The sequence below is a fragment of the Calypte anna genome, chromosome 5A (genome assembly GCF_003957555.1).
Source record: "Calypte anna isolate BGI_N300 chromosome 5A, bCalAnn1_v1.p, whole genome shotgun sequence".
Lineage (NCBI taxonomy): Eukaryota > Metazoa > Chordata > Aves > Apodiformes > Trochilidae > Calypte > Calypte anna.
In genome coordinates, this window is record NC_044251.1 from 6440499 (window position 1) to 6453600 (window position 13102).

At 40.8% G+C, this 13102-nt stretch overlaps 1 protein-coding gene across 12 annotated transcripts in view; it reads left to right on the forward strand.

Moving 5' to 3' along the window:
- Nucleotides 1-13102, forward strand: part of CELF1 (CUGBP Elav-like family member 1) — a 55610-nt gene that overhangs the window by 19588 nt on the left and 22920 nt on the right. For 8 of the 12 annotated variants that reach the window (XR_003987643.1, XM_030451750.1, XM_030451742.1 and 5 more), the window contains 7 exons: nt 6582-6769; nt 7510-7592; nt 7976-8024; nt 10495-10629; nt 10856-10935; nt 11265-11426; nt 12894-12975. Coding sequence is in view for 11 of the 12 variants with exons in the window: in XM_030451750.1 (XP_030307610.1) it covers nt 6592-6769; nt 7510-7592; nt 7976-8024; nt 10495-10629; nt 10856-10935; nt 11265-11426; nt 12894-12975 (769 nt within the window). In the remaining variant the exon portion in view is untranslated. The remainder of the gene's footprint in view (nt 1-6581; nt 6770-7509; nt 7593-7975; nt 8025-10494; nt 10630-10855; nt 10936-11264; nt 11427-12893; nt 12976-13102) is intronic. The other 4 variants (XM_030451747.1, XM_030451748.1, XM_030451745.1 and 1 more) reach the window with 2 other exon arrangements.

Below are 13102 nucleotides of genomic sequence, written 5' to 3' on the forward strand. Positions count from 1 at the left end.
TTGTTTTTTTTCTAATTTTAGCTAGAAGGTGCTATTTCTTATGTGCAGTACCTTGCATATAACCCATGGGTTGTCTATGTAAAGAAACCACTTGGGTTTTATGTATATGTGCAGTAAATAGAAATGGAAAAACATATCCTGGGTCATCCAGTTGTGCTCCAACCCAGTCAGAAGTCACCACCACTAAATATTTATTTAATCTATTTAGTAAGAAGTGTTTCCTCACATCAATTTCAAGTTTGCCTTTGCCAGTCTCCTGCTTTGCTTCTATGAACACAGGAAACTGCAGCTGCTTTGTGACTGATGTGGCAGCAGATTGTTTCAAGTGAGTGATGCAGAGCAGCAAGAAGACAGGAAGAACAGAAGTAGAGCTTTCAAAAGAAGCATACATACAGGAGGAAGCCTATAGACAATTAAAAAAACAAAAAAACCCCAAACCAACCAACCAAAAAACCACAAAAAACCAAACAAAAAACCCACCAAAAAAACCCTCCAAACATATACATATACCTTTTTTTTTTTTTTTTTTTTTTTTTTTTTAAATCTTCTTGTAAGCCTCACTGTTTACAGTTCATTAGAATAACAAATTTGTTCACTTCAGTGCAAGGCTTTTTCTCCTTTTACAGAAAAACAGGGCTTCATTCACAAGACAGAGATGTAGGTCAAGAATGCGTTGGTTTGTCTCAAATATTTTTTTCCAGAAATATTTTGAGGAGGGGGAGGGAAAAAGAGCATATTATAAGCTCTTTTAGGATAAAATTTACTTACCTAATTTGTGAAAGTCCACCTAGGTGGAGAGGATGGAGGAATTAAATGCTCTCAGATAGGAGAGAACACAGAGAAATTTTGCAGTTTCTGAGATAAAAGCAGTTGTCATCCACTCCTGTTCTTTCTCTCCACCTGGGAACAAGTTATACAAAAATTGCATATTAAATAATAATTTTCCAGTTAATTGTGAATTACTGGCAGCACAAAACTTCAGGTATTTTGCTGGTGAACTCAACACTCTGAACGTGCTGGATTTGTGTCACAGAGGTTGGCAGAGGAAGAAGCTGCAGTTTTGGCAACCAGGGAAGGGGCTTTTTGTAGCCAGCCAGGCGTGGGGAGACAGTTTGGGTTTCCAAGCAGGCAGAAAACGTTCTGACCAGAGCTTACATGACCAGCAGTGAAACAAAATATTGACAAGCAGTTACTGTATTTTGATGCACGTAACCTAGGGGTTATCTGTTGAAAAACAAAACTGCAATTCAGCAGCACTGTAGGGATCTGGATACGCACAGATAATACAAGGGGAAGTTTATTCTAGGACCTGTCTCCTTCAAAGCTTCACAGTGTCTGATTTCCCCAGAGCCTGCATCCTTTCCCAAAGCTCACTCTCACCATTGCAGTGGTCCCTCAGCTTCTTATTTTGTATAAAATAAGAGATAGTATTATCTCCAGCTTTCAGAGTTAATTGCTCATCAAAATGAACAAGGCTTTTTCAGGAAAGAAAATGAGAAACATGGGCAATTTTTCTTGTTCCGAGTTTTTTGGGGTTTAGCTTTATCTGTGATGCAATTCTGTAAATTGAAAAATGGAAGCAAAACTTGTAGCATTTATATGCTGTAGTCTCTGAGGGGCATATATAGTGATGTGTTCTGCAGCATCATCTAGGGCTTCAGAAGTGTCAAAAAGTAGATTTAACCTCTAGCATGTATAATTTTTCAATGTTCTTATTGTCAGATTAGCACCACATTTAAATGTGTAGCTACAGTCTGTAGAGCTTGGAATTTCAGACATTGTTTCTGTTATCCTTTGAATACAGTCAAAGAATGGATCTGGAAGCCAGCAGGAATTTGACATCTGAGCAAAAAATAAGATTGTTTGTCTCTCATTTGTCTTTCTTGCTTTGTGAGCAATGGCTGGGATAACTTTTCTGGGGGTTATTATTTCAAAGAAACTCTGTTTCCTCATTTAATTCTTATTTCTGTGCAGCAGTGGAACACTCTTTTCCACTCTTTCTGATGTTCTGTAAATAAAGTCTGGAGGTCTTGTAGTTCCACCAGTCTGATATCTTAACTAAATAAGGTCAAAACAAGCCTGTTAGTCCACAAGTTTTCCAGTTTTCCAGTTTTGTCACTGGAATAGCCATCATTACTGCAGAAGTATGGTGCCCTGAATCACTGAGCCTTGGCTAACATTTTTTTCTGGTATTTATTCATCGTATACTGATTCTTCCTTTCCCCCAAACTGTCCGTAACACCACATGAAATATTGTTGTCACTGTTCATTAAATGAACACATCACAGGAGAAATTCAAGTATAACAAGAGATAAACATTGGGTTATTAATTGGGTTATTAAATTAATAAATACCAATGTAGTTGCAGAATTTTTTTTTTCTTTTTTTCTTTTTTTTACCCAGTAGACTGAATTTGATCTGGAGTATAACAGTGTGACAATGTCTGTGACTTGTTGTCATGTTGTTTTAATGCAACAAGCCCATAGTGCTTCCATTTTGGGGAGCAGAGATGTGGGGGAAGGGTTGGGCATAGGATCAAATCATAGTGACTTACTGATTTCTTTTTCAGTAAAATAGTCAATCTCATAACCTTTTAAAACCCATTTCCTAGAGTATTTGCTGCCAGTCTAATCTTTCATTGAACCTACAGAGTGTGGCTGCTGGAGTATTTTACTGGCTGCTTAAAATAAGCTAAAGATAACTGGAAGGCTGGAAGGAAGGAATTCTGATCTTCATAGGCAGGACCAGAATGTGCAGTATTGGTCTGCAGATTTCTGGGAACAGTGAGAAGAATTTCACTGTACCTTCTGCTGTTCTAATCATGAAATGTTTATGTGGGCTCATTTTAGAGAACTCCATAAAGTGGGCTCCAGGCTCAGTTTAATATTTGAATATTATGTTTTTTACACAACATGGCATTTGCCAAGTGGGAAGCCTGTAAGATGTACCTGAAGTTAAGAACAGTTTACTGAAAGCTGATAAATTGACTTGCACTCCCTAGTGCCTCTTTACATGCTTTTATCAGTGGTGGTTAGCAGGTAGCTTACACCTTTTTCATAAAGAATAATCTTTTTTGCCTTTGCCACACAGCAAGAGCATAGATGAAGTACTTAGTGTTAGACATTAGTGTTAAGTTCATGTCCTCTCATTTTGCACTAATATGCATATCTCTGTATTATGAGGCCTAACTCCTTTTAATAAACTTTTAATTAACAAGGCTGTTGGCAGAAGATCAGGCATCAGAAATATAGTTTGGTTTTTTGGTTTTTTTTTAGAGGCTGGAAATGGTTATTTATGAGAAAATTAATTGATGTGCTCTAACTGTGTTAGCACAAAGAAAAGCTGCATGTCCTGGCCAGTCTGAATTACTGCATGTATTGCAGTCATTGGCAGACAGGAAAGAAGTGATGGTAGCTGCCCCAGCATGCCTTCCTTGATGCTTTAAGAGTTTATTTTGGTGGTTATATCGACCATATAAGTAATGCTTATCTGAATTCATGTTGGACTTGATTTAATCATCCCTTCTGGAGTGCTCAGGCACACCCAGCTGCCTCCGCAGCACTCACTCTGCAGTCAAATTTATCTGCACCTCCCAAAGCATCTGATGTTACCCAGATTATCTCCCCATGAGTTTGGGGATGGGACATTTTACAAGAGGTCTGTGCTGTGTGTATAAATACACCTCGCAGGTCTTTGATCAACATGTTATTCCTGTTTTAGTGATGAAGCAGTTGAGGTGTTCTGATCTGTGTTTTCAAGGATTTTAAAGCAGCTTTCAACAAATAACTGTGGTTTTCCCTTTTGTTTTCACCCATAGGTTCTGTATAATTTTGGATTTGTAGATGCATGATGGGCAAAGTGCTGTTTCCAGAACAAAATGTTTTGCTCCTATAAAAGGAGTGGGTTTTTATGTTCTGTGATGTACTTGAGGAGTTTTTGAGTCATCAAATCTTCTTAGCTTTGACTTTTTGGCACGTGGAGAGAAACATTTGCCTTGGCATTTTTCTCCCCAGAAGTTAAGAGATTGTCAAAAACATTGCACCAAGTGGAAAGGATGAGAGCAGCCACTGAGAATGTTTATGGTGAGGGAAGCTTTTTCCTTCCCACCTCAGTACTGGTGACATGGGCAGTGGCTGACACTGGAGGCCTTGGGCTGCCATTTTGGGAGGCAAGGAGTTAGCCGGGGATGGAAAGACCAGAGTTTGTATTCTTTCTGCTCTGTTACCCATTGCTATCTTCATGCATCTGACACTCTGTTTATCTGACAGTGCACTCGGTACTGCTTCGCCAGGGAAAATTGCACAAAACAAGCCCAGTGCATCAGCATTTTCATTGTGTATTAAGCTGAGCCTCCCTTCACATGGTCACATCCCCTTTTTAATCTGGGATTCCATGTCCCTTTCCCAGTCCAGACTGTTTCTGTGGTGTCTATTGCTGGTCTCCCCGAGCTTCTGTTTCTGTGGTTCGAGTGTTTTTTGTGTGGCTGAGTGTTAAGACCTGCAGGACTTCTGGAAGTGGTGGTGTTTGGGGGTTAGGCAGAACACTGATTTAGTGTTAGTAGCTCGTCACAGACCGAGGGGATGGCTGCGTTCAAGTTGGATTTCCTCCCAGAGATGATGGTGGACCATTGCTCCTTGAATGCTAGCCCTGTGTAAGTATTTTGTCTTCATGTCTAAGTTTGTAACTACAGTGGTAGCTGGAATTGCTCTCTGTGAATCTCTGCTGTCTGACAAGAGAGGGCAAAAGAAGGTAGGAGAGCCTGCAGTTTGCTTGGAGAAATCCTAGGAAGCATTGTCAGGTGATGCTGAATTCTGGATAGGGAGTAAAAAAAAAAAGATGATGAAGGCTAAGGAGGAATAAAGCTGTTTGGCAGTGCTGTTTATAGGGTGCTTCAGGTGCTGACACCATAAACTCAGTTATTATATCAATTGCTGGGAGAAGGGTTTCTGTTCTTCCATGGTAATGACTCCAGACTAAACCTTTTAAGGAAGTAGCTCTTGAATACTACTGAGGTCTGGCTCAAAGCTGCCCAGTGAACAGGAGCCATGCTGTGCTCTTGAAGCTCACCCATGGCATAGAAAGCTGAATATTATTCCTGGAAGAGGGTAAATTATTTCCAGTTCTCAATATATTGGATATTTGGAGAGGTGCTGACCCTTTCTGAGTGGAAAAGTAGAGGAGTGAAAGAATTTATGATGATTGCTTTCCCTTCTAGTAAGAAGATTTTGTGTGCCTGATGTCTGCTCATACAGCTATAAAAGTATGAGGTTTCCCTGTCACCAGTTTTTTCTTAGACTCTGAACAGCAGCGTGTTGAGGAGAAAAATTATCTTAAACACTGCCTGGCTTGGAATTTTTTTTTTTTTTTCCAGGGAAGAGCAATTGCAGATGGACAGTGAGAGGAAGACTGTTTACTGTAATGTGCAGTTTGTAAGCCAGCCAAAAACTAAAGTAAAAAAAGCAGAGATGAGGAGAGCTGACAGCTCTGGAAGACCACCTGCATTCCTCAACAAGGAGTTGGGGGGCAGAGGGAATGTTTGTATAGTTGCTATTCCATTCCCCATGGCCTTTCTAGATTATGATGGGGTTGGTCAGCACTTTTAACCTGCTAATCACTACAGCTCAATAGGATGCTGCTTACAGGCAGGCTTCCACAGAGATAGGTCCTGGGGCTTACTAGGCTGTGACTACTGATAGTAAGACCTCATCTTGCACTTGGCAAACAATGAGGAGTCAATACAGAAGTCAGTGTATGACTGTCAGCTAGCTGGGGGGAGTGTAAAACAGTTTTACTAATAGGCTGTAAACTCTTTGTGTGGCTAGATGTAATGACTTGAAGCCTGCTGAAGATTCCCATACTAAAAACTTGAGTGTTATAATCTAAGGAGTTACCTTTTTTTCTGTGTTAACACCCTACCATTACTGGCCTTACTTCAGTCTGTGAGTAATTGGATTGTCCAACCTCACTCTGTTTATGAACAACCTAAGGCTGGTTTTCTTCCAAATATTGTTGGGAGCTCCCTAGTTTCACAAAGAGCTATTGCCTTGTAAACCTTTAATGAAACTTCTCATCTGCTCACGTTTAAAAACAATGAAAAAACTTTTATCTTAATTTTATCCACTTGCAGCGGTTGCTGATAACTTCAGGTCTGTGACTTTAGGTTCCTTCCAGTTCAAATTTCTTTTTCTGTAAAATTTTACACAGTTGAAATAGTGATTTTCTTCAGCCATATCAGCAGATTGATGTCCTGAATCTCAGATGTTGACCACATTATAGGAACAAACGCATTATAGGAACAAGTAATGTTCCTATACAATGTATGTTCCTATAACTTTAAGAAGTTTTAAACAGCTGTTTTTTTGTATTTTCCAACTACACAGCTTGCCAATGAATGTGAATGAAGTTTTTGAATACTCTTTAGCGTGCAGGACTGGGAATGTGCAAGAATATTTGAATCATATACTTTTTTATATGTGTAGAAGTACATACATTTTTAATCTCACTGTAAGCATGCTTCTTCTAGCTGCAATGACAAAAAGATAGAAACATATAAACCAGAAATTACTTCTTGTTTTTCACAGCTCAAAGAAAATGAATGGCACACTGGATCACCCAGATCAACCTGATCTAGATGCTATCAAGATGTTTGTGGGTCAGGTCCCACGAAGCTGGTGCGAGAAGGATCTAAGAGAACTTTTTGAACAGTATGGTGCTGTCTATGAAATCAATGTCTTGAGGGACAGGAGCCAAAACCCTCCTCAAAGCAAAGGTCAGAACTTCTGGACTTCTCATGTGAGACTTGGGGCATCTGCTGCTTTCACACAGTTAAAATCTTAGCTGTTTGCTCATTCAGACATCCCCTTGTGTTGGAACTCTGTGACCTGGTGTTCATATAAACCCAAGCTTTGTAGACTTTAAGCATTCCTGTCTTAATTATGCAATCCAGTGATTAGCTGAGATGAGGAAAATCACAATTTTTGTTTTTTTAGACCACAGAAAATACAGGGGTGCTTGAAGAGTATGGATTGCAATAGCAAAACAGAACCCCAGTTTAATGTTTTCTTGCTCCAGATTATCATTGTGATGCTATGATATAACCAAAATGTTGCTGGAAGTGTCACAGTTTCAGATAAAATGTCATTTGTGCATTTGTGTGCCTCAAATCCTAATTAAATGCAGTACATGGATTTGCAGTTCACAGTTATTTCCTGTGGAAGTAGGGAACTTTTTGGTACTAGCAAATAATTGTTGAGTTTATAATGGAAGAAGCAAAAATTTATTTGGCAGATGTATCTAAATGTTTGCTTTAATGGTGTATTGGTGATGTTGAGAACAGGATTGGTGAATCCTGTTCTATTGCATATAGAAATCTTTTCTAAACAGCACCTACCTATCAACATCTAACATCTCCTGGTTCATTTTGCATTGGAAGTGGGACTTGCAATGTCTGTCCAGCCCTTCAGGATTCATAGTTCACTTTTCTTGGCTCCCCTTGTGTTTCACTTGCAGGGTGCTGTTTTGTTACATTTTATACCCGTAAAGCTGCACTAGAAGCACAGAATGCTCTTCACAACATGAAGATCCTCCCAGGGGTAAGTGAGGAGGAATACTTTTCTTCCTAACTTTGCCTTGTTTTTCTGAGCTCTGGCACCACTGATGCACAGGCGTATGTTAGATTGCCCTCAAATAATGTTTTAAAAGAACTATTCCAAAGAACAATGCTATGACATTTGTGTGATAACAGATCTTCAGGGAATTTTGGAGTGTTTGAGAGAATAAATCTGCTAGTGGGGTGGGCATGGCTCCTATAATAATCTCTGAGGAGGAGTAATTTTATATCATTAGGAATTCTTTTCTGTCATCAAGAAATTTGTGTATTGCTACATATGCAATTCTGTTTCTCCCTTAATTCTTATGGAATGTTATTTCATATAGTATAAGGTGAATGAATCTGGGATTATTTGATCTTTTTCAGATGCATCATCCTATCCAGATGAAACCAGCTGACAGTGAAAAAAGTAATGGTAAGCTGTACTAAAGTGTGAGCTTGATGGCATCACTTGTGCTAATAGAGTAGCTTGAGGATTTTCCTTTTGAACAGCTTTTGATCAAGTCTTCTTGAATTGGAGACTTGATTCTTTTTATGGAGGGGGAGGAAAAAAGTGTGTTTTCAATATAGTAGTGTAAGTCTCTCAAATTCCATGCCTCAGTACTTCCCACTGATGCTGCTTGTGGCAGAACCATGTTGTCAGTTAGGGAAACATCCAGTGAGTTCTTCTTTGTACAAAGGTGGTTTAAGTCTTTGCTGGGGGCATGGACAGCAAGATTGAGTGCACCCTCAGCAAGTTGTGGATGACACCAAGCTGGGATGCTGTGGTTGATACTCTAGAGGGAAGGGATGCTATCCAGAGGGACCTTGACAGACCTGGGAGGTGAGCCTGTGTGAACCTCATGAAATTCAACATGGTTAGGTGCCTGCATCTGGGTCAGGGCAGTACCAGACATTAGATACAAGTTGGTCAGTGAGTAGGTTGAGAGCAGCCTTGAAGAGAAGGACTTGGGGTATAGGTGGATGAAAAAGTAGATACAAGCCAGCAACATGTTCTTGCAGCTTAGAAAGCAAATCATATCCTGGTCTGCATCAAAAGAAGGGCTAACAGGTCAAGGGAGGGGATTCTCCCCCTCTTCTTTGCTCTCATGAGATCCCACCTGGAGCACTGTGTCCAGCTCTGGCCCCCCAGTGTAAGAGAGGCATGGAGGATCTACTTGAGCAGGTCCAGAGGAGGGCCATGAAGACGGTCAGGAGGCTGGAGGACCTCCCCTGTGAGGGCAGTCTGAGAGAGTTGAGGTTCTTTAGCCTGGAGAAGGGTTTGAGGAGACCTACACAAAAGATAGGGAGGGATTCTTTATCAGGGAGTGTAATGATAGGACAAGGGGTAACAGTTTCAAGCTGAAAGAGGATTAAGTTTAGATTAGATACTAGGAAAAAAGTTTTTTGCTGTGAAGGTGGTGAGACAGTGGCCCAGGTTGCCCAGTGAAGCTGTGGCTGCCCCATTCCTGGAAGTGTTCAAAGCCAGGTTGGATGGGGCCTTGAGCAACCTGGTCTAGTGTAAGGTGTCCCTGCCCATGGCAGGGGGTTTGGAACCAGATGATCTTTAAGGTCACTTCCAACCCAAATTACTCCATGAAATCTGGAAATGCTTGTTCAAGTGCTTGATCTATGTGTGAAGCAAGGTCTATTGCAGCTAGGTATGTGGCATCATGAAGAAGATAATCCTGGCTACAGAAAGCTCACATCATAAGATCTTTGAAAACAGAAGATGGGATATCTGGGTAACATATATTACAAGTAATTCCATCTACAGATTTCTCCATGTGTACACAGAATGTTTGTGTAAACATACCTAGAAAGGAGTACTTCTTTTGAAGTGTTGTTGAGAGGGGACACACCCACCCACCATTAGGATTTCTAGTCAGTCACCTCAGCTGGAGCAGTTTGGAATTTTCCTCAACACCACAGAAGACTCAGCAAATAACTTTGTTTCCCCTCATCATGGCACTAAATACAAGACTTGAAGCTTCAAATTGTGCTACAGCCATCATCATATTTTACATTGTTCTGAATACTGTATTTGCAAACTGTTCATATTCTGCATGATTTGCTTTATTCTTTAAAAGCAAGTATTTCACCCCACTCTTATTTAATGACCTCAAACTGATACAAGTAACCACTAGTTGAAAAGTTAAGAGAAATGTCTTTCTGGACTCTTTATTTTAAAATGGTCTGCACACTGAAAGGTATTCTTCAGCTCCACTATGTCTAGTAGTACCATCAGCATTTAGAGGCAAGATACAGTAGCACACAGTCCAGTTTTCTGATTTGAGGTGTTATTTTCATGTGTTTGGTCCAGATCAGAATGCATGAATCTGAAACAGAACTAAAATTGTTCTTTTTCATCAACTGCTGTATCTTCCACTGGTAAGAGCAGAGCATGAGGAAACAGGCAGATCTAAATTTCAGTGGTTGATAGAGAGGCTAGGAAGAAACTTTCTCCTTCTCAGTTGCTTGTTTAGATACAGCTATATATGTTTATAGTCTAAAGACAGAGAAAGCAGAGGGGAGAGGATGTTAATAGTCCAAGAAAATACACACAGCTCTTCTCTCACTCATCAGGAACTGAATGTAGAAGACACAGGAAAGTGCTGAATCTGATTCCCCCCACACTTTTCTTACAGCCTTATGTTCTAAGGCTTGCAAGGGCAAGACAGTCAGCAAGATATAAACATAAACCGTCCTACAGCAGGCATCCTTCAGGTTCATTGAGGTGTCTTGTATGCATCCTTTCCAGTTGAAGACATTTCATGATTGGGAGTATTCTTTTTGAAAAGCTTCTACCCTAAATACAAGGGGGAAAATGCAGTTGATGGTGAAGACAAAATAAGATCTAGTAAGCACATACTTGCTGGTAATACTCTCATCTTTTGATTTCTTAGCAGTAGAAGATAGGAAGTTGTTTATTGGAATGATATCCAAGAAGTGCAATGAAAATGATATCCGAGTGATGTTCTCCCCCTTTGGGCAGATTGAAGAATGCAGGATATTACGGGGCCCTGATGGCCTGAGCAGAGGTAAGCAGGAAGCTTTTCCCACAATTCAGGGTTCTCCACTGGGTGCTGCATTTTGCAACTCAAGGTGGCATTTCAGCTCTTCCTGTGATTTTCCCTGCACCCCTCTGCCTTCCTCCCTGCCCTCCTTCCAGCTCCCCTGATCTCCTGTAGGCATTTTCATTTCTTTATTCATCCCACTAACTGTGGGCATAGTGACTAAACAGCTTCCTTTTTGTTCTTTCCCCAGGTTGTGCATTTGTGACTTTCACAACAAGAGCCATGGCACAAACAGCAATCAAAGCAATGCACCAAGCACAAACCATGGAGGTAAAGCAAGTTCGTGGGTGTCAAAAGATGTAATTTGTCAGGCAGTCACTATGGAGTTTGGTGTAGTTTGTGTTTCTTAGCAAACACTACTCTTAGACTTTTGTTGTGCTCCTGTTGCCAGTGCTTGAGATAGAAACTTCATTTGCAGAGAAACAGAATTAAAAGCCAATGAGATTTTGAACCTTTAATGAAATATGCTGTTTGAATGTGTACATACCTATGAATGCGTGTGGGAGGAGGGCAATTCTTCCAATCACTGGGTCTTAATGCCATATTTTTGTGACTGCTGGGACTAGCAAGTATGTAATTGTTTGAATTGCTGTTTGCAGGGTTGCTCTTCTCCCATTGTGGTAAAATTTGCAGACACACAGAAGGACAAAGAGCAGAAACGGATTGCTCAGCAACTCCAGCAACAAATGCAACAGATCAGTGCTGCCTCAGTATGGGGAAACCTGGCTGGACTCAACACACTTGGACCCCAATACTTAGCAGTGAGTTTTCTGATTTGGTTTCTTTTCATCTCATCTCATCAAGGATTACAGTGTCTGACTGTCTTGTAGTGCTTAATGTATTTTTTAGAAGGCTTCTAATACACGAGCAGGGTTTTTAATCCTCATTTTGTGATTGAAGTTACATGCCAGAAGCCAGTCAGGACTCATTTAAGTGAGGATTTCAATACCAATCACTGTACCCCTAGCTACTGAAGCTCTCTTTTTCCCATGTCTTCTGTAGAATGAAGACTCTACAGACAGTGAAGACACTTCCCTTGTGCTGGAAGGATTGTCTTCATGTATAACAGCCTCAGTGTTTATCCACACAAATGCCCTTTTCATGTCTGATGATTTAGTTCTTGTATTCCTCTTCTGTTTTTCCTTTTTCATCCTTTGTTTCTCTTACCCCTTCCACTGAAACCTAGAACAGTGCTTAGTGCAGTTCAAATAGAAAAAGTGATCAGGTTGGAAGCACCAAGCAGAGAAAGGAAAAAAAACAAACCCAAGGCAAACAAACAAACAAAACCAAACAAAAACCCCCAAAATCAAACCAGCTGAAAATGGCCAAAAAAACCAACCCACAGAAAATAGGGAGAAACAATTATCTTTAGCAAAAAGGGCACAACAGTGAGTAGTCTGCTGTTTGTTACTAATTTTAATTGATTATTCTGGGTCCCTAAAGAGTGAACTTTTCATAAATTTATGTGCTTTGTCTCCTGTGTGTTCCCTGAGTAACCATGAGAACTAATTTACACAACATAAAGTCTGGGGAACAGAAAAGGAACATTGCATCTTGGTGTGATGCACTGGTGAAGCAGAGGCATTTTCTCTTTTTTACTACTGCTTTAGGTTTGGTAGATTGGAATTTTTTATAAGATAGAATCATAGAATAGTTTGTCAGGGAAGAAACCTTTAAAGGTCATCTACCCCAATCCCCAGCTGGGCAACACCAAGTTATTGGAGAAAGGAAATGCCTCAAAATGGCTTCCAACATGAGGCTTCAAATTCCTCTCATTGCTGTTGTGCATCAGGAGTGTGGAGGGGGTTCAGTCTCAGTGGCTTTTTGGTTTTGGTGTGGCATTTGCCATTTGGTGAGGTAGAATAGCCTTAGCACTTCTCTCTGAGGTGCTTTGGGTAGGAGTTCTCTCTCATTGCCGATTCTGCTTGTTTTGCCTTGGTGTGGTAGCTCTAAACTCCCCTTACATGGGTTATGTTCAGCAAGGAAAGCCTCTTGCTGTTGCTTTGGCTGCAGTGTGGTGCATGGGCAGCAGGGATTTGCAGTGTGGTGGTGCTCTGGCTGCATTGCCTGAGGGGAATTCTCTTGAGGCTTTGCCTGGATGTGGTGCTTGGGCAGTGGGAATTCCCTTTGTGAAGGCGCTGCTCTGGCTGTGGTGTGGTGCAGTTTCTCCCAGGAGCAGAGCCAGCCCTCACTCTCACTCTTGTTTTGTTTTTTGGTGTAATGTCTAGCTTTATTTGCAGCTCCTTCAGCAGACAGCAGCTGCCTCATCTGGGAACCTGAACACACTGAGCAGCCTCCACCCGATGGGAGGTGAGTTGTTTTTTCCATCAGCAGGCAAGTTCAGTGCCAAAGAAAAGAGGGGGGTAGAGAAAGTAGCCAAAAGGCTGTAGACACTTTAACCTCATTTGAAATAAGAGCTTACCTAGTCCTTTGGAGT